Genomic DNA, 19,520 nt, shown 5'->3' with positions numbered 1-19,520 from the left:
TGCTTAGCAACTCAGTGAGACCCTGTCTCTAAATAAAATACAAAATAGGACTGATGATGTGGCTCAGTGGTTGAGTGCCCTGAGTTCAATCCCTGGTTTAAAAAAACAAAAAACAAAAAAAAACATGGCATTCATGTTTATCCATAGACTAGACTTTCTCTGAGCATCTTCATCAAATTCTACCCAGTTGGAGCCAGGTGAGATCGAGGGAAATTTTCAATTAATTTGTCAGAATTACTCAATTAGCACTACTGTGCTAAATTACTGTTATTACTTTAATAATTCAAAGGATATGTATCAATATCAGTAAATTTCAGAAAAACCTGTTCTAATTCTATAAACCAGTAAGAATTCTTAAAAACTGGAATTCAACTTAAATGTAATAATTTTAAAGCTAGTCCTGGTATTGGCCCTGGGGATACTGCCACCCTTATAGCATTTCTGATACTCTTCCTGAGCTGTAGAGCTTCAAAAACCCACCCTGCACATCTCTCCCTGGGCTCACAGGGTGACCGAGTGGAAGAGATGTTTCTTCTGAGTTTAACTTGGTGCCCATGTCTACTCGGGATCTGTGCTAGCAGCTGGCTGATTTAGAATTCAGGTGGAGTGTTCGCATTTGTTCTCTCAAATCCACCCAAACACACAATGATCTAAATTGTGCATTTGAAAGAAGAAATGTAAGAAAATATTAGGCCTACCTAGGCATATAGTAGTTGTCTCCAAAATTATTTAAATACTGAGCTGACCTGGAATGACCTTGAGCTGCCTCTCTGCAGCTGGTGGCAGCCACTGTTTGTAAAGTAATCCTCTTGAAAACTGGTTTATAGCTTAGTAGAGTTGATAGTGGCTTACTTAAACCATTGTGCAATTTCAGAAATGGTGGTATTATCAAACAATTGAAATAGAATTTAACTTGGTCCTGGCTACTTTACAACATAATTCAGCTACTAGGATTAATGGTGTAGTCTCCTGTCACGTATCACATAATTTGGATGTCAGGGGAAGCCTATCCCATCCAGAATGGCAAAACAAACAGGCTCCTCATCTGTCTCCCTACTCCCCAGCCCACCCATGGAATGTGAAAGAATTATTCTCTCACAATAACTGAAAAAATGTGTGTGTGTGTGTGTGTGTGTGTGTGTTGTCCTCATGCATGCTGGGCAGGTGCTTTATCACTGAGCTATATCTCTAGCCCCATGTTTCCTCTTATGAAATTTTTTATCTTTTTCCTGTGACCATGCATTTTCATAAGTATTCTTTTTTCCAAATTGGGAAACGGCATCACTGTCACTATCATGGGAGAAGAATCCAGAGATCCTTCCCTCCTCCCCAGGTCACAGCCCCACTCTCTGGGTAGAGGAGTCCCAGGATTCTTCCCTGGGACCTGTGGAGCCGCTGATGGGCTCATGGAGAGGCCATGCACACCCTTACAGCTACCCACACAGGAGGACGTATGTAGAGAGACAGCACAGGGCTCTTTGTAGGTTCCAGAGTTCTGTGACCCATAAAAGCTCAATTCTGTTGCTAAATCTCAGCTCCTGCTGAAGAGATTTGGACAGTTCAGAAACCAAATCTAAATTGGAGGCCTTTGGGGTAGGTCATTTGGATTAGATTGCAAGCATGCCCAAGGTCTGTGGAACAGTGGCCTCTCAGGGTCAGCAGGGCCACCTGTCAGTGCGCAGCAGGCCCCATACCATTCCCACCCTCACTCAGTTCAACACATAAATCCCACCTGTTGCCACCACCTAGGCTTCGGGTCAGGTGCAGTGGCACAGGGCTGTACAAATACAGGCTGAGCCTGTATTGTTGGTCCCAAGTGCACCCAGGGCTGTGTCCCTAGACTAGGGGAGGGATGAGCGGTGAACCTTTGATGCCAACCTTCCATCCATTGCCACTGTCTCAAAGGCTTTTGTACCCTGTTGCAACCCTAGGATCTGCAGCGAGATATCGAACAGCACAGCGCAGGGGTGGAGTCCGTGTTCAACATTTGTGATGTCCTTTTGCATGACTCTGACGCCTGTGCCAACGAGACCGAGTGCGACTCCATCCAGCAGACCACCAGAAGCCTTGACAGGCGCTGGAGGAACATTTGTGCCATGTCAATGGAGCGGCGCATGAAGTAAGGACCCTGCTGGCCCCAGACATTGAGCTGTGGCCTACAGAACCCTGTGCACCCTCTGCCTTTAGTCATAGTAATTGCTCTATTCACGTCACTTAGAAATGTGCCAGGTATTGGCAGAGAGGACCCAGTAGGGGTGACCAGTGTTTACCAAGGACTTATTGGAAAAAAACATAGTGTGGTGCCATCTTCCCCCAGCTCTTTTGTGGCTGCTGTTTACTGGGCCATGAAGCACTGCTGAGCTTGTCTCCTGTTTTTCAGCCCTGTGAGGCAGGAGCTCTGAGATGCTCGGCCCTTCCAGAAGGAAGGTGCACAGACCAGGAGGCAGCATCCTCAGATATTTCCCAGGAAGGGTGGCAGGGTCTCTCCCTAACTGCATGAGCATAAGGCAGCTGGGAATGAGCCCAGTCAGGAGGCAAAAACAAGTCCAAAAGGCACAGGGTGGAAATGAGCGGCTGGCTAAGCCACTTTCCTCCCATCAGAATCGAAGAGACATGGCGCCTGTGGCAGAAGTTTTTAGATGATTATTCCCGCTTCGAGGACTGGCTCAAGTCTGCCGAGAGGACAGCAGCCTGCCCCAATTCCTCTGAGGTGTTGTACACAAATGCCAAAGAAGAGCTGAAGAGGTTTGAGGTAAACGCCTTCCCCATCCTTTCTCCTGCTAATGACCAAGACAGCAGCCTCTCAGAAGCTACTAAATGGCTTCCCAGGGCCATAGCACAATCCTCAGCCTGCCGCCAGCTGCTAAGGCAGCTTTGCAAGGTGTTACCCACATATGCCAACAGCCATGTGCTGGCCTTGGGAGCCTGTGCTTTAGCATCAAAGACCTGGGGATAGCCAGGCTCAGTGGCACACCTAAATCCCCAGCAACTTGGGCCGGGTGTGGTAGGAGGATGGAAAATCTGAGGCCAGCCTGAGCAACTTAGCAAGACCCTATCTCAAAATTAAAATTTAAAAGGGCTAGGGATGTAACTCAGTGGTAGAGCACCCCTGGGTTCCATCTCTAGTACCAGAAACAACAACTACTGGTGAAGTCACCCTCTGTTACCTGTGCTGACTGGGGACTGGCCACACAGAGCAAGCCATTGGGGTCGGGGAGGGGCATGTCCCAGCCCTCTGCCTCCTTGACACTGACCCCTCCGTGGGCTGCAGGCCTTCCAGCGGCAGATCCACGAGCGGCTCACTCAGCTGGAGCTCATCAACAAGCAGTACCGGCGGCTGGCGCGGGAGAACCGCACCGACACGGCCAGCAAACTGAAGCAGATGGTCCACGAGGGCAACCAGCGCTGGGACAACCTCCAGAAGCGGGTGACAGCCATCCTGCGGAGACTCAGGGTAACCTTTCCTGCAGCACAGGGGTTATTTGTAGATTTTCGGGGAGAAGCGATATGGGACAGGCAGTGGCAGGCTTGTAACAGCGCAGGGAGATTTCACTGCAGGACTAACCTGTCTTAGTGTTCTCTTTGCACCAAGGAGCCCTCAGCTGCCAGCGTTCATTTTTAAAGAGGGATTTGTGTTGGGGCTTCGTAAAGCCTATTGATGTGATCTGTGTTACCAAAACACAACTCTCTACAACTTCCAGTGTACACGTGAGCACAGGGACTGCCCGCAGAGCACAGGCCCTGCTTCCTGGGTCAGTGGAGGCAACACACAGCTTCCAGAAAGAGCCCTGCTTTGCCTGTCTGTGTGTTGTTATGTGCCCCCAGGAATATGCATAAACCCCATCATGCATGTGCCCCTCCGCATTGCAGAGGTAGGGGGCAGCCATTATTCTCCTTTACAGCTCAGTGACTAACCTCAGAGGTTGGGGGCTGGTGTTTCAATAATACAGTGGGGACTCCCCCTCCCCCAACAGAGACTAAACTCTTTGGATGCTCAAGTCCCTCGTGCAAAATGGTGTGATATTTGCAAATAATCTATGCACATCCTCTCCTCCTATACTTTAAATTGTCTCTGGATTATTAATTGTCCCTAATATAAGTAAATACTTATTACACTATGTTGCTCAAGAAAAGTCTTGTCTTGTCCTGATGTTCAATGCAGACAAATTTTCTTCAAATACTTTCTGTCACAGTTGGTCAAATCCTCCAGTGTAGAACTTGAGGATACAGAGAGCCAACTGTATGTACTCACCCTGGATTTCTGTAGTTCATAAGTTAAACCTAAAGGAGTATAGTCAGGAGCTATCCAATGTGATATTAACCCCTACTCTGTTCTCAAGGCAGAATACTTTTGAAACTCTTTTAGAAAGATAAGAATATTTTGTTTTGTTTTGTTTTGTTTTGTTTTGGTGTTTCTGGTTTGGTTTGGGTTTTAACCTTCTGAGGAGGACATTGGCTACCATTTCTAGTAATCTAGACAATTTCATTGTGTTTTTGTTGTTGTTGTTTTTGCCCCTGAGCATCCCCAGCCTTTTTTTTTTTTTTTTTTGGCAACAGGTCCTCACTGAGTTGCTTAGGGCCTTGCTAAATTGCTGAGGCTAGCTTTGAATTTGTGATCCTCCTGCCTCAGCTTCCTGAGTTGCTGGGATTACAGGGGTGTGCCACCACAGCCGGCTCATTGTGTTAATTTCTTGATTGGACTATTACTAGTCTAAATGGTCATTTGGCTCTGAATGCCACATTTCTCTGGAAATTGGCTGCCCATCTGAGAGCCTCCTAAACTGGAGGTGTGATGCATCTCCTCTGGGTCTCCAACATGCTCAGAATTACACAAAGGCAAGTGGGGCAGTCAGTTAGCCAGGTTCAGCCCTGCAATCTGCACTTTTCCATCTTGAAGCTGCTGTTAAATCTGCCATGCCTGGCCCGGCCTCCCAAGGGGTTCCTCAGTGGACAGGGGAAAATCCCTGACTTAAAGAATTACAGAATTTCAAGTGTTTGAAAAGACCTCTGAGATCATAATCAACATTCCCACACCTCCCTCATTTGCTAGGGTAGAAACCAAGGCTCAGAGGTTGGGGGCTTGTTTGGTATCACAGCCAGGACCAGACCCAGGCTGCAGAGTACAGTGCTTTCAGGCTTCCTGGGCACCCCGATACAAGTCTTCCCGAGCACTCGGACACCCTTTCCTTTGAGCCAAAGGTGATGAATACCTGAACTTTTTCCCAAGGTCAGTACAGATCTGATTTCTTCCCCTTTGCAGCATTTCACCAACCAGAGGGAGGACTTCGAGGGCACCAGGGAGAGCATTCTGGTGTGGCTCACAGAGATGGACCTGCAGCTAACCAATGTGGAGCACTTCTCCGAGAGCGATGCTGATGACAAAATGCGCCAGCTGAATGTAAGGGCTGCTTCCTCAGCTCCTCTTCAAAGATGGCAGCTTTGAGGAGGAGCCCTGGCCAAGTACAGATTTCACCTGATGCTCTAAGAGCAAATTCCAGAATTCTTTGAGCAGCTAGGTTGCATCTTACCTATGTATTACTGGGTTCTCATGAGCAAGGACACTAATCCTTGCAGTTGAGGGGTCATTGGAATGAGGCCCCTCCCCCTTTTTGATGGCCACTTATAAATCATCCAAGGGGAGAATTTGCTTTAGGCTCCAAATAGAAACGTCATACAATGCTGTTTCTCTAGCACTCAAATTGAGTATAATGAAAGGGAAATCTATCATTGGTGGTGCCAAGAACAGATTTAACCAATATCTACATTAGGTTTATCTCACGGTTGTTCTCTCCTTAGCTAGACTTTAGAAGAAAATGAGAAATGAAAATTTTTCTCCCCTAATGGCACCCATAAACATTATTATTTCATCTGAGGCAAACAGATGCCCATTGGTTGCTTATTATGGGAAATGTTCTTGTGTTCACCCAGTATCAACCAGAGGAGTTACTTCCCTCACACCCAAGAATGATTAACGTCCATCTGTGTCAAACCCTTAGAATTTATTAATTGGAAAAAATCGGTGCCCAGAAGGAGGAGGAAAAAAATACATATACAGCCTTTTTAAACTATTAAATCGTCATTGTCACTTGGTTAAAAATTGATGAAGCTGGAGTCCTGGGTACAAGACAAAATGAAAATAGGAACAAAACCAAAATGACACGCCTTTTCCTAAGGCCCTGTTTGAACATAGCACTGGACGCCCCGGGTGCAATTTTCTTTCTTTTGAAGTCGTCTCTTTTTCATCCTCTAAATAGGGCTTCCAACAGGAAATTACGTTAAATACCAACAAGATCGACCAGCTCATCGTGTTTGGGGAGCAGCTGATTCAGAAGAGCGAGCCCCTAGATGCCGTGCTGATTGAGGATGAGCTGGAGGAGCTGCACCGGTACTGCCAGGAGGTGTTCGGCAGGGTCTCTCGCTTCCACCGGCGCCTGACCTCCCACGCTCCGGTAAGGGCAAGGCCGCCTGCCCAGGGCTCCACCAACCGCTTAAAGAATTGGGATGTCAGTTTTGTAGAGGTTCAACTGATTGATTTTATGGTTAAAAATCACTGAGACTATGCTGAAATTTTTCATTTCTGCTTTTATTAAATAGAGCTGTGAGTACTTCCAAGTCCCCACTACCCAGTGGAGAGGATGGTACTTCTAAAACTTCCTGCCCCTCTGACCTGTTTTCAATGTATTCCTCAGTACAGGGCTCCTCTGGCACATGACGGTACCCCGAGAATTCATTGAAAACTGTTATGGTTTTTTCATTACAAATTTGGGAATGTGTTTCTTAATGTGTGAAAGCTTTTAATATCTGTGCCTTTCTGGTGTTTTGTTGGCAGATTTGAAGTTGTTTTTGTTTTGTTTTTTAAACTTTCTGATTCTTGGAGGAATTTGCTACTAACACGAAAGTTTGCTCGGCCTTTCCCCTACCTTCCAGATAAAGTTATTTAAGTTTGATTATATACCTCAGCTTTCTGTCTTGGAAACAGCTGGAATTTTTTGCAAAATACAGATTCTAGCCCCATTCTAGATTGGCTAAACTCAAATAACCATAAGCAGAGCCTGGGGGTACAGTTCTTTTTGAATCAGCCTTAGAAATGCCTATAGTGGTGGCTGCTAGCCAGGCAGACTTCCAGGGCTCCTTCTAGGTGAATTGCCCTTGAACTGGTTAATTCTAAAAGCTGGATACTCCCCCCTTTAGGGTTTGGAAGATGAAAAGGAAGCCTCTGAGACCGAAACAGACATGGAAGACCCCAGAGAAATCCAGACCGACTCTTGGCATAAAAGGGGAGAGAGCGAGGAACCCTCGTCTCCCCAGTCCCTGTGCCATCTTGTGCCCCCTGCTCTGAGCCACGAGCGGTCTGGCTGTGAGACCCCTGTCAGTGTGGACTCCATCCCTCTGGAGTGGGATCACACAGGTGACGTGGGGGGCTCCTCCTCTCACGAAGAAGATGAGGAAGGTCCATACTACAGTGCACTCTCAGGTAATGGCAGATCCCCAGAGTCCTAGAAATTGACCCATTTGGCTGTGTTCCTAGCACCCTAGTGACACGGGCAGCTCTTGATGTCTAGCTTGTGGCCAACCCAGACAGACTTCTATAGCTTCCTGGGTTCTGTTCTGTCCACCTTTTGACTTACCTGAGAACTGGCTCATTCCTATGAACCAGTGAAAGGGTGAAAAAGCAAGAAATTGACATACAGACATTAAAGCCGCGCACAGATGGCTCTCGCTGTTGGGGAGACTCCTCAGCTAACTTTTCAGTGGAGTTTCTCGGAGCCTCAGTAGACTGAGCATCTCTGTTCTTTCTACAGAACTTCCCCTCCTTCCACCACTACAGCAGGCAATCAGAGGTCAGCTGGGGGGAAAAAAAAAAAAAACTCCTGGTTTCAAAACTCTTCTAATAAAAAAGATAGAGTAGTTAGTTTCCTCCTTTCAGCTGACAATGTTTCAAAACTGTTAACTTACTACTTGGGCATTAATCTGCAGGCATGTCCAGTGAGGAAAATGACATTATTCTTTTTCAGATGTAGAAATCCCTGAAAATCCTGAGGCCTATCTTAAAATGACCACAAAAACTTTGAAAGCATCTTCTGGTAGGCCCCTGCCCGTGCACGTCTCCACATGGCAGAGTCCCGTGACGCATATTGCATCCTAACCCTTGCTCCCATGTCCCGTCTGCCCTGTGCCTTCTGTGGACACCATGCGCCTTGGTCCTCGTGTCATGGTGTATTTACACTGCCTTACTCACCCATAGCTGCGTGCTCCCTGCCCTCACCAGAGCGTCTCCATGCCAGCCCTCCTCCCCGCAGGGCTATGCAGGAGGAATTTTCTCATGATGCCTTTTTTCATTTCCTCCATCTAACTGAAGTCCTTTGGCATGGACCAAGCTTTTCTTCATGGTGGCTTGGTTTGGAACTATTTCCTGGCTTCTGACCATTTCCAGGGACTGGGCTGGGTGGGTGGGGGTGAGGGTACCCCTACCTCTGCTGCAGGAGAAAAACAACCTCCTTTCTTCCACTTGCAGCTCTAACCTTTATCTTTCACTCTGTGGTGGGGGAGAGCCACGAGCAGCAGCCCTTGGGGTCTCCAGTCCATCTTCAAGGTCACCCCTTCCCCTCAATTCCAAGAGGCCTTCTGTCTTCTTGGCCCCCAGACCCAACCTGGCCACCCAGTTTCCCCTCCCCACTCAAGATACCAGCTCCATTCAAAATGCCACTCATCCCACAGCCACTCATGCTCCTTGTGCTCCGCTGTGATCCCATCTAGTGCAGCACGATGCCGCTCAGCTGCATGACTCATCTCATCCCCTCCTGAGACATACTGACGTTTTGCAAACATGCATGCTTTGCAAGGAGAGCTGAGGAACTCATCTTGACACTATAACCTGATGCCATATTCCCCATGACCTGCTTTGTGTCACTAAAGAGGAATCCTTTGTTTGCAAAATAGACCATCACTTGCAACTTTTTGTTTCAGGTAAATCCATTTCTGATGGCCACTCGTGGCATGTTCCTGACAGCCCTTCCCGTCCCAAGCATCACTACAAACAAATGGAAGGTGACAGGAATGTACCACCCATCCCCTCGGGTTCCAGCACCCCTTACAAATCAGCCTATGTAAGTCTTGACTCTCCTGGGAATGTAACCCAAATGTATGAGTAAGAGTTAAAATTTAAGAGAGAGAGATTTTTGGTGCAAATTACATGTGCTCACTCCCTAGGCACATCTTGAATTGGTTTTCTCATGGGACAGTTGCTCTACTGAGGGATTGGGGATAAAGTTCAGTGGTAGAACACTTGCCTAGCATGGCCCAAGGTCCCAATGTCTGGGTGATTCCTAGCACTACCAAAAAAAATCTCTGCTAAACTGTCCATCCACACTCCATTAGGACCCTGGCAAACAGACCAGAGAGGTTTCTAGCCAAAACTATCTTTGTGTATGTTGACATAATATAGTAGTAATTGTTTCTGTTTTGTCAGTTTTCCATGTAAAAATTAAAGAGACAAGTTGCTGGGCCTTCCTGAACTGCTCCTGAGCTCCCAAGCCTTTGTTGTTTATCTTTTTTATTATTTTTTTAATTGGTGCATTATAATTATACATAATAATAGGACCTATTGTGATATATTCATACCTGCACAACACATAAATTGATCTGTTTCATTCCCTGGTATCCCTGCTTTCCTTCCCTTTCTCCCTCCCCAGGACCCTTTCCCCTGTTAAACTGACCTCTTGACCACATCCTAAGCAAAACACCATGACTTCATGTTTAGACTTGATGGCAGGCCATGGTGGATGGTGGCTTGGGTTCCCAGCCCTGCCAGTTCATGACTGCAGAACCTAAGGCACTTTAATCTTGCCTCTGTGAGCTTGACTCACCCAAGGATAACCCTGCCTTGCATAATTGTTGCTAAGATTGATGTGTGTAAAGGTAAAAGAAGGCCCGCAGGAGTGGAGGTCATCATTACTGCTGCCATATTGGGGGAGGGGGGTAGTCACAGCATCTGTCCCTTCTCAGTTACATGAGTTCTTAGCATGCTCCAGCTGGGCAAGTGGGGGACAGCCTAGAGTTAACTATGGGCCACAGAATATTCTTAGTACAGAGGATTAGCGACAAGAGAGTTAAAATTAAAGCATCCCTTTTATCTTAATACCATCTTTTAGAGAAACCAACAGCAATGTAAGCATCAGGAGATTTAGTCAGAGTGCCCTCTATCTAGGAGTGACTATGGCTACCCACTTGGAGGTGGATCATCTTCACACATTCAATCCCAGTCATTTGACAATGGGTTGGCCACATATAGTTCAGAAATACTTCCTTTTGCTTGGCAAGCAGCTCTCACTTAATCTGCCCTTCTGGTGTGAAATAAGATGGGGGGAAGAGACCCAGCGCCTGACCTGTGCTTCACATACCCTGGGCCCATGTGGTTTGCTTCTCCCAGCCATTACACTTCTCGTGTCCTTCATCTGGCCAGTTTCAAAAACGCAAACCTTTTTGTTGTGTCTGAAGCAGGCATGTCCCCACAAATTTGAAGGATTTTTAAAATTTGTTCATTCCACACAAATAGGCCACATGGACTCAATCCAAAGAAAGGAAGGATAGTTTTCCTAAAAGAAACACTTTTATTTCTGCAAAGGCTTGAGTAACATAGTCCATTCAGCTCTGTGATAATAGAGAGCCAGTGTGTGCCGTGAAGGACACACACCCTCAGAGGCGGTTTGTCCAGCCACCTCAGTAGGGAAATGGGAGGAATAGTGAAAATGCTGTGGAAATGTGAACGTGCCAACACGGTAAGCACAGAGATTGTTTTTAGTTTTCTTCCCACGGTTCTCCTGGGGACCTTAAAGCATGAAAATTTAATTTTATTCCCATTGCTGCCATCTTGCCCTTTTCTGGGCTGCTGCAGAGGCTTTTTAATTTTTTTTTTTTTTTAGTTGTAGATGGACACAATACCTTTATTTTATTTATTTATTTATTTTTTTAATGGTGCTGAGGATCAAACACAGTGCCTCACACATGCTAGGTAAGCGCTCTACCACTGAGCCCCAGCCCCAGCCCCTGTTGCGGAGACTTTGTTTCTCCACTCAGTTCTGCTTGCTTATAAATGCTAACCACATATGAAGCCACCTCCATATTACTAGTGAGTGGCCCTTCGAAGCAAAGGGCCCAGTACCCTTATTTCTTGCCTATTAGTCTGAACCCAGGCATTCTTCAGAAAACTTTTAACTTTTATAGATGGCTTTTGTTGTTTATCTTCTTTATTGTTTTTTTAATTGATGCATTATAATTATACATAATAATGGGACCTATTGTGATATATTCATACCTGCACAACACATAAATTGATCTGTTTCATTCCCTGATATCCCTGCTTTCCTTCCCTTTCTCCCTCCCAGGACCCTTTCCCCTGTTAAACTGACCTCTTGACTCATTCTAGGGAAAGCTGCTATTACATCCAGGCACTGATGGTGGCAAAGAAAGTCCAAGAGTCCTGAATGGCAGCCCTCAGCAGGAAGACGAGCATCTGGCCACCCTAACAGGACAGCCATCAGGTACTGCTATGCCGGCGGCTATCAGAGAGATTGTGTGTGGTATTTGGGCTTAGCTGAGCATTTGAAACATCACCTGAAAGAATATTAATTAGGAATTAAGCTGGGTGCAGTGGTGAATACCTATAATCCCAGGAGTTCCAGAGGCTGAGGCAGGAGTATCACAAGTTGGAGGCCAGTCTGGACAAATTAAAAGGGTTGGAGATATAGCTCAGTGGTAAAGGTTCAGTCCCCAGCACTCACCCCCGCAAAATTAGGAATTGACCAACATATGATTCACCAAAACTATTAAACTTACTCTACAACAGCCAATATTATTTTCAGATTAAATGACTTGTATTTATGAGTCCCTAAACTATTCATTTTAATTTGGAAACTGTTCTTTAAACATTGACAAAATATGCCTCCTATGATGAAGTTTTTAATGACTTCATATACATATCTCAAATGTGAAGTTTCGGGAGGCTGAGGCAGGAGGATTTTGAATTCAAAGCCAGCCTCAGCAACTTAGTGAGGCACTTAGTTTTTATTTAGAGACAGGGTGTCTCTAAACACCCTGTCTCTAAATTAAAAAGGCGAGGGCGGGGGGCGGTGGAGGAGCTGGGGATTTGGCTCAGTGTGTTCAATCCCCAGTACCAAAAAAAAATCAAAATAAAGATGATAAAGTATTCTCAAGTGTCTCCTCATTAGACCGGACCAATAACTGACAGAGTTTTTGCTCAGCTAAATCTAAAGTGAAGCTGATAGCTCTGTGTGATTGTGTGTGGACCAAAAGAGGAAACGGAGAACTGAGATGCTGAGCTGGCGACCAGAGCACACATCGGTCCCATGCTGGGTTTCCTCCCCAAGTCCCCGCCTCTTTCCAGCCTTTGGGAGTGTGGCACAGAGAAATGCGCTGTGCCATATTCTGGAAGAGAGAACAACCCTACCCAGATCCTCCTGCAAGGGGCATCCCACACACTTTTACCATGCTGACCCCTAGTAGCTTCAGCCAGAGAAGTCTGTCTGCATTATTGCTTTTTTTTAATTGGTGGCTTTGTTTCAGGTGCCTTCGACAGATGGGAACTGATTCAGGCACAAGAGCTTCACAGTAAACTCAGAATGAAACAAAACATGCAGCAGCTGAACTCTAATATCAGCGCCATCACTGCTTGGCTGGGAAAAACTGAAGCAGAGCTTGAAACTTTAAAGATGGCAAAGCCTCCCTCCAACATCCAGGAAATGGAACCCAGAGTGAAGAGATTGCAGGTGAGCTGGAGGCCTGGAGGGAGAGGAGCTGAGAACGGGCACGTGAACGCACTGCTGGGCTGGGTAGGTGGCAGCTCACAGATGGAGCGTGGTAGAGGTCAGCCTGTTTCATGTCACTTCTGGATGGACAGATCTGATTTCCCAGGCACCTCTAGACTTTTCTGTTGTTGTCATTTTTGTTATTGGGGATTGACCCCAGGGGCACTTAACCATTGAGCCGTGTCCCTAGGCCTTTTTCTTTTTTGAGACTGGGTCTCACTAAGTTGCTAAGGCTGGCCTCAAACTTGTAATCCTCCTGCCTCAGACTTCAGATTACAGGCAGATACCACTGTACCCAGCTACCTCGAGACTGTGGAGGTGCTGGTGGCCACTGTCCAGCACCTTTAAGTCTGAACTATATGTATAGTTCCAGGTTGGTAGATCCTGTGGCCTGATCTGGTCACCCTACTATACTGTTGGGATTTGTCACCCATAATCAGCCTGGGCCCCACCTGTACCAGCCTAGGGAGCAGAGTAGGGGCAGTTCAAGCCCTGTACTTTGGAGGTGTTCCAAACACAAGCCTGAGCTCTAGAGGCCCTGGGCAAGGGGTCCTGGGGTATTCAAGCACTCTTCATATTTGTACTTTTATTTTACTTTGTGCGTTTGTATATCAGGGATTTCCATTCATCTTAGAAATAACATTTCTGGGATATCTGGAGATAGAAAAGTGACATATACTTTATCCAAAAGACTTTTAATCTGGGTCCAGAAATTTTATTAAGTCAATCACAGAGCAAGGGCTGTGGCAGTCAGCAGGATCGCTTCATGCCTCCAGCATGAAATTAATCCAGTGAGTCCACCAGCAAGGAGACCAGCCTCTGCTGTCGGGCCGTGTGGGCTAGCGTGCCAGGTTCCCTGGCCTTATAAGGCAGCTCCCTCACCTGATGCTTCCTAGCCAGTCACAAGCGAGGTCACTCGCGTTTCAGTAGCCACAGCCCGGAGAAGTGTGTGGAAGGCCTGCTCCCTACTGAGGTTCAAAGGAGCCCCTCCTTTTCCAGAGCACTTAGCCCACTCATTTCCCTCTGTGGCAGGAGATATTAAAAGCTTTTGACAACTACAAGGCATTAATGGTCTCTGTCAATGTGAGCGGCAAGGAATCTCTCCCAACTGAGAGCACCGAAGCCACAGAGCTCCAGAGTAGACTCCGCCAGCTGGGCCTGCGCTGGGAAGCGGTCCAGGGCGCAGTGGACAGCTGGAGAGGGGACCTGCGGCAGTCGCTCATGCAGTGCCAGGTATGCTGACTCAGCCCAAGGCCCTGTCTCCGGCAGTGGCCAGGCCCATGTGGTGGGAGCAGCAGATATTTTTACTATCATCAGACTGCTTTGGCACAAATGTGGCTTGTACTAGGAAATGTGTGCTTTACTGTGTGTTTCCAAAGAGTCATGCACCCCAGTGCGCGCGCGTGCGCGCGCACACACACACACACTCACACTCCTCTCCTTGAGTCCCCTGGCCTCACCCACCCCCTGTGACCTGTAAGGGTCACAGCAAACATTCTTGTAGGTTGGGGATGCCGCCCCAACACTGCCCCATCTCTGTCCTTCTGCCAGAGTGATTGGCAGACCTGGTCATGGAACACAGGAACAGTTAATCCAGCTGTCCGACTTCATAGGTTTGGACTTTAGGCAAAATCACTGACTCTCCCAGTCTTGGTTTTCTCATCTGAAAAATGGGCATCGTTTTAATACCTGTCTCCCAGGTCCTTTTTAGAACTAATGAGGTGGTGTGTGTCATCTTAGCCCTGTGCCTGACACATAAGTGCTCAGCATTTATTAACACTGCATTGCTGTTTAGCTCTGACCCCATTTTAGGAAACAGAGCCCACCACAGCCTGGGCCAGCTCCCTTAGCCATCGAGCCCAGTGAACTTGTTGAAGAATGCATGTGGTCTCTTCATTGAGGATGACCCGAAGCCCCTCCTTTCTGCTAGCACTTTCCCCCTGCTCTCCCCTTGGCTTGGTTTGAGGCCTTGTACTGTAATTGAGATGTGGCCCTTTTATTCACTGGCTTAGACGAATGGGTGACTGATGGCTGAGAAGCAGCCTGCAGCCTTCCCGGCACTTCCTCTCCCATGGTGCCCAGAAGGCACAGTGCTTAGATTATGTTGTTTTTTAAGGATTTCCATGAATTAAGTCAAAACCTGCTCCTGTGGCTGGCAAGTGCTGAGAACCGGAGGCAGAAGGCTCATGTCACCACTCCAAAGGCAAACCGCCAGGTCCTCCAGGAGTGCCAGAAAGAACTAATGGTAAGTTCCCTTCTCCAGTTTTCTGCAGATCACTGGCTGCTGGCTGCTCCAGCTGGTCAGAGTGCTCCTGTGCACGGACAGTGCCAGAGGCAGCTGTGACTGTGACTGAGCTGTGACTCAGGAGTTCGGCCCTCATGTTCCCTCATGCCCTCTGTAATCCTGAAGCACAATGACTTGCAGAGATGAAGAGATAGAGCAAGAAGTCTTTCAGACTCTCAGGAATTGGGGACATGAGTGTTTATAATACCTGACAAGCCAGGCATGGTGTTACAGGCCTGTTATCTCAGCAACTCAGGAGGCTGAGCCAAGAGGATTGCAAGTTTTAGGCCATCCTGGGCAACTTAGCGAGACACTATCTAAATATCAGAAGGGCTGGGTGGAGCTTAGTGGTAGAGCCTAGTGCACACTTGCCTAGTGTGTATAAGACCTTGGGTTCAATCCCAGGTGCTTCTGAAATAAATAACATCCTGAAAAACATAAGGCCCTGGGGACATAGTTCCAGGACTCCTGTAGGTACCAAAATTTTGGATGCTCAAGTCTTCCTACCCCACCCCACTCATTCCTTTCCTCTGATTTCTCCAGCATCATAATTATCTGCAGAGTGGAAAGGAATAAAAAGCAGGGGCAGGGTGCAACCTGCTTGCTCTCTAAACAGTGCTAGACTGAGGACACAGGCAAAGTAGAAGGCTCAGCATTCATCGGGAACTGAGAAAGCCTCGGGTGGCCACACCAGCTTCTCTTTGGACAACTATTTCACACACTTTTATTTCAGCAATTGAAAAAGGAACTAGTAGAACGTCAGCCTCAAGTCAACTCCCTACAGGAGCTCTCCACCAGCCTTCTCGTTAAGGGGCATGGAGAAGACTACATTGAAGCTGAAGAGAAGGTCCATGTCATCCAGAAGAAACTCAAACAGTTACGAGAACAAGTATCCCAAGATTTAATGTCCTTACGGGGAAGCCAGGTGAGTCCCCTGGTGGCTTTTTTATGGGTTAAGATGTCACAGTAGAGGCAGACAGAAGGCAGGGTTTGTAGCCTTGCTGTGGTGAGGAGGCCAGGAGAGAGCAGGTGGACTGAGTGGAGTGTGGCCATAAAAATTGCATAAGCTCCTCACATGTGTTCTGTCATGTGAAAAGGGAGAGAGCAAGGTAACTGCCTTAATTGTCATGGCTGGGGTTATGGAAAGCAGCCATCCGTCATCATTTCTGCCTTCAAATCAAACAGACTCAAGGCTTCACTCTCACCTATATCTCAATAGTGCTGTTTCTTGAGAGTTTCCCTTGACATCTGCCTTAGTGGATGAGGGCCTGGTCTTCCCACATCACCCCACTCACTTCAGAGGTTTCATGTCCTCTTTATTGTCCTGGTCCCTTTGTTCTCACCACTTCTCTAATTTATTTAACTTCCTTCTCTTTAAAATGGGATATAATTCAGAACCAAAGGAATACCCAGGCTGTGGGCTCCCCAAACTTGGGACAGGTCCCTCCACTCTAGAATGTCTACTTCCTCCTGTACACCCAAGACTTGATGTCTCGATGGCCACAGTGACCTTGGTGAGCCCCTGGTCAGCTGGAATCAGTGCACATGGCTGGCCTTGCCCTGGTTATGTTCTCTCTTGTCTGGAAAGGTTTCGAGTCAAGGGCGGAGAGCAAGAGAAGGACCCTGCTCAGGAGGAGCTGTAGGCTTGGGGAGGGAGCAGGGCCTAGAAGACTGTGTGAAGCATGGTTCTGTGCTCTTGTGACTATTCTGAACTGAACTGTTGGGGTGTGGCTTTCAGAACTCAGACCCATCTCTGCTCAACTTTGATGAGGTAGACTCCGGGGACCAGCCTTCTGCAGCAGCCATGGCAGCTCCCCAAGCGAAGGTGAGAGCCCCTGCCTTCTGTCAGAACCACAGTCGTGATTTTTTTTCAAATTTTTAATTTTATTTATTTATTTGTATGGGGTGCTGAGAATCGAACCCAGTGCCTCACGAATGCTAGGCAAGCGCTTTACCACTGAGCCATAGTCCCAGCCCCATACACTCGTGATTTTTAAAAGTCACTGAGATGACAGAAACTTGGAACTCCAAGACTAAATAAGACAGTTCCTGACAGCACAGATCTGCTTTAACTCTGATCAAAAGAAATGCTTCCTCAAAGATTTTTTTTTTTTAATATTAAAATATACTTTTTAAAAAGACCTGACTCAAAGACTGTCTCCTACTCAGTACACTAGGTTGGGATCATAGTAGATTGTAAAATACGAGGGCCCTTGTTAAAGGGGTTTCCCGATTTCTCCCTCAAATCAGATCAACAAACATGATAGTTTAACAAACCCAATTATTTCTTACTCAGTATTGTTGAATCTCAGGTGTCTTAGTCTAGTCTCAAGTGTGGCAGGAAGACGAGCTATAGAAGTGTATCACTTTAGGACCAAACTGTCTTCAACTTACTCTTTGGTTTCTTTTTCCCAGCAGGTCAGAGCAGAGAGAACTACAGAAGATGAGAATGAGACAGACAGCAGGTAATGACCTCACAGTCACAGGAGTGACTCCCCAGGGTTCACAGTCACTGTGCCAGCTCTGCCAGTGCCACTATGCAGGTCCTTGTAGAAGTCTGGTTTTCTTTCTCCTGGAAACTTCTGGGGTTTCTCTTCCAAAACAGGACCCCTGCTGTTGGCTGCCTTTTGCTCTCTCACCCTGGATTTTCTTGCTTACGTAGCAGAGGGTCAGGGGAGCAGGTGAGTGTGTCCTCTGGAACCTCCTGATCAGCTCTCCTCTGTTGGCAGGATGTCTGGTCCCGGCAGCTCACAGCCACGGCGCTCCTTCCTCTCCAGGGTGATCAGGGCAGCGCTGCCCCTCCAGCTGCTCCTGCTGCTGCTGCTGCTCCTGGCCTGTCTGCTGCCCTCCTCTGAAGAGGACTACAGCTGCACCCAGGCCAACAACTTCGCCCGCTCTTTCTACCCCATGCTGCGGTACACCAATGGGCCTCCCCCAACCTAGAGGGCTCAGCCATACCACCAGCCTCTTTGCTGTGGGTGCCCAGCTGTGGCCCCAGACCAATGTGTGAGTGACTCTTAGCACTGGGAATGTCCAGGGATCTGCAGTGGACACCCGCCTCTGGGCTTATCCAGAATGGGCTCTTGGGGTTCCAGGGCAGCTTTCAAATGAAGTCCTTCCTTGGGGACAGGGAACTATTGCAGCAGTTGCCCAGGGCATTTTGGCAAAGCTAGTTGATTGGTTGAGGGAACTCTGGAAAGGGCAGTTTTCCTAAGAGTCTCGCACTTTGTAAATTCTGACTTATTTGTAAAACAGCATTATTATAACGTAGCTAACGTGGTCCATGAGCAGTGGTGTTCATCACAGAATATATATTAGAGAAACAAGCAGATCCCACCTTAGAAATGGTTCCAAAATTCATATGCACTGAGCTGATTGACTGAAACAATCATATTTTAAATGTTTAGAATCAGTTTTCTTCCAATCAGCTAGTGATCTTGAGCTACCAGATATAAACCAAAATGTTCAGCTCAGTACCTAGATCTGCTCTTTTATATTGCTTTAAATTTTTAAAGAAATTTTATTGCATGGATGTGGTTATTTGTGCATATTTTTTAACAATGCTGAATCTATGAATAATGTAAACTTGGATTTTTTTAAAAATCAGATTTTAGCTTGAGCTTTTGACTAATGTACAGTAAACGCCAAACTACAAACTTGATAGGGATGTTTTTGTAAGTTAATTTTATAAAAATTTTCAATGTTTAAAGAGATGCTTCAGGTTTGGTTGAACCATTTTGCCAGGGGGGGGCGGGGGTTGGTACAGAAACTTGAAGCTGTCTGTGGTATGTACAACTCAGATGTTTCTCATTAAAAAAAAAAAAAAATTAGCTAAACTGTTGTAGTGAATTATATCACAAAGTGGGTCAGTGGCAGTCTTCTATTAAACAAAAATTGTTTTTAAAATATTATAAGGGCTTTTTATTCTAAGCTAAAATTTATATTCTACTTATTTAACTTTGTACAGGATTGTTTGAGATCTAGAAACCTCACCCTATCTGGAGGAAGGACCCTTGTATATGTGTAAATGACTCTATGATCTCAGGTGCTAATAGGGAGTAGATGAAGAAAGTCCCAAAGGGAAGGTGGACACAAAAGATCAAGACCATATGACCCAGTTTTTGTATTCCCATCTGTTTCTGGAATGAATTGCAGACTCAATATCCCTTATCCAAAATGCTTGTAGCTAGAAATGTTTTAGATCTGAAGCTTTTTTTGCATTGGAATATTTGCATGTGCATAATGGGATATATAGGGGAGGGGGAACCAAATCTAAAAAAGTATTTTATGTTTCGTATACACCTTATCCACAGAGGCTGATGGTAATTTTATGCTACATCTTAAGTAATTTTGCACATGAAACAAAGTTTCACTGTGCAGAATCCAGTTGTAGCATTATGTTAGTGCTCTCA

General features: G+C 46.6%; 1 protein-coding gene across 11 annotated transcripts in view; it reads left to right on the top strand.

Annotated features, from left to right (window-relative positions):
• Positions 1-19,016, top strand: part of Syne2 (spectrin repeat containing nuclear envelope protein 2) — a 332,720-nt gene extending 313,704 nt beyond the window's left edge. For 9 of the 11 annotated variants that reach the window (XM_071607983.1, XM_071607984.1, XM_071607982.1 and 6 more), the window contains 16 exons: positions 1,932-2,119; positions 2,602-2,752; positions 3,272-3,454; positions 5,261-5,398; positions 6,255-6,449; positions 7,192-7,474; positions 8,016-8,084; positions 8,968-9,107; positions 11,426-11,540; positions 12,583-12,785; positions 13,857-14,057; positions 14,941-15,069; positions 15,842-16,033; positions 16,847-16,933; positions 17,524-17,573; positions 17,838-19,016. In XM_071607983.1, the coding sequence (XP_071464084.1) occupies positions 1,932-2,119; positions 2,602-2,752; positions 3,272-3,454; positions 5,261-5,398; positions 6,255-6,449; positions 7,192-7,474; positions 8,016-8,084; positions 8,968-9,107; positions 11,426-11,540; positions 12,583-12,785; positions 13,857-14,057; positions 14,941-15,069; positions 15,842-16,033; positions 16,847-16,933; positions 17,524-17,573; positions 17,838-18,051 (2,538 nt within the window). In that variant the 3' untranslated portion in view covers positions 18,052-19,016. The remainder of the gene's footprint in view (positions 1-1,931; positions 2,120-2,601; positions 2,753-3,271; positions 3,455-5,260; positions 5,399-6,254; positions 6,450-7,191; positions 7,475-8,015; positions 8,085-8,967; positions 9,108-11,425; positions 11,541-12,582; positions 12,786-13,856; positions 14,058-14,940; positions 15,070-15,841; positions 16,034-16,846; positions 16,934-17,523; positions 17,574-17,837) is intronic. The other 2 variants (XM_071607980.1, XM_071607981.1) reach the window with 2 other exon arrangements.
• The last annotated feature ends 504 nt before the right edge of the window (positions 19,017-19,520 follow it).

This window comes from Marmota flaviventris, chromosome 2 (genome assembly GCF_047511675.1).
Source record: "Marmota flaviventris isolate mMarFla1 chromosome 2, mMarFla1.hap1, whole genome shotgun sequence".
Taxonomy (NCBI): domain Eukaryota; kingdom Metazoa; phylum Chordata; class Mammalia; order Rodentia; family Sciuridae; genus Marmota; species Marmota flaviventris.
Note: the sequence above shows the minus strand (reverse complement) of the source record. Positions and strands in the feature narration are given on the sequence as shown.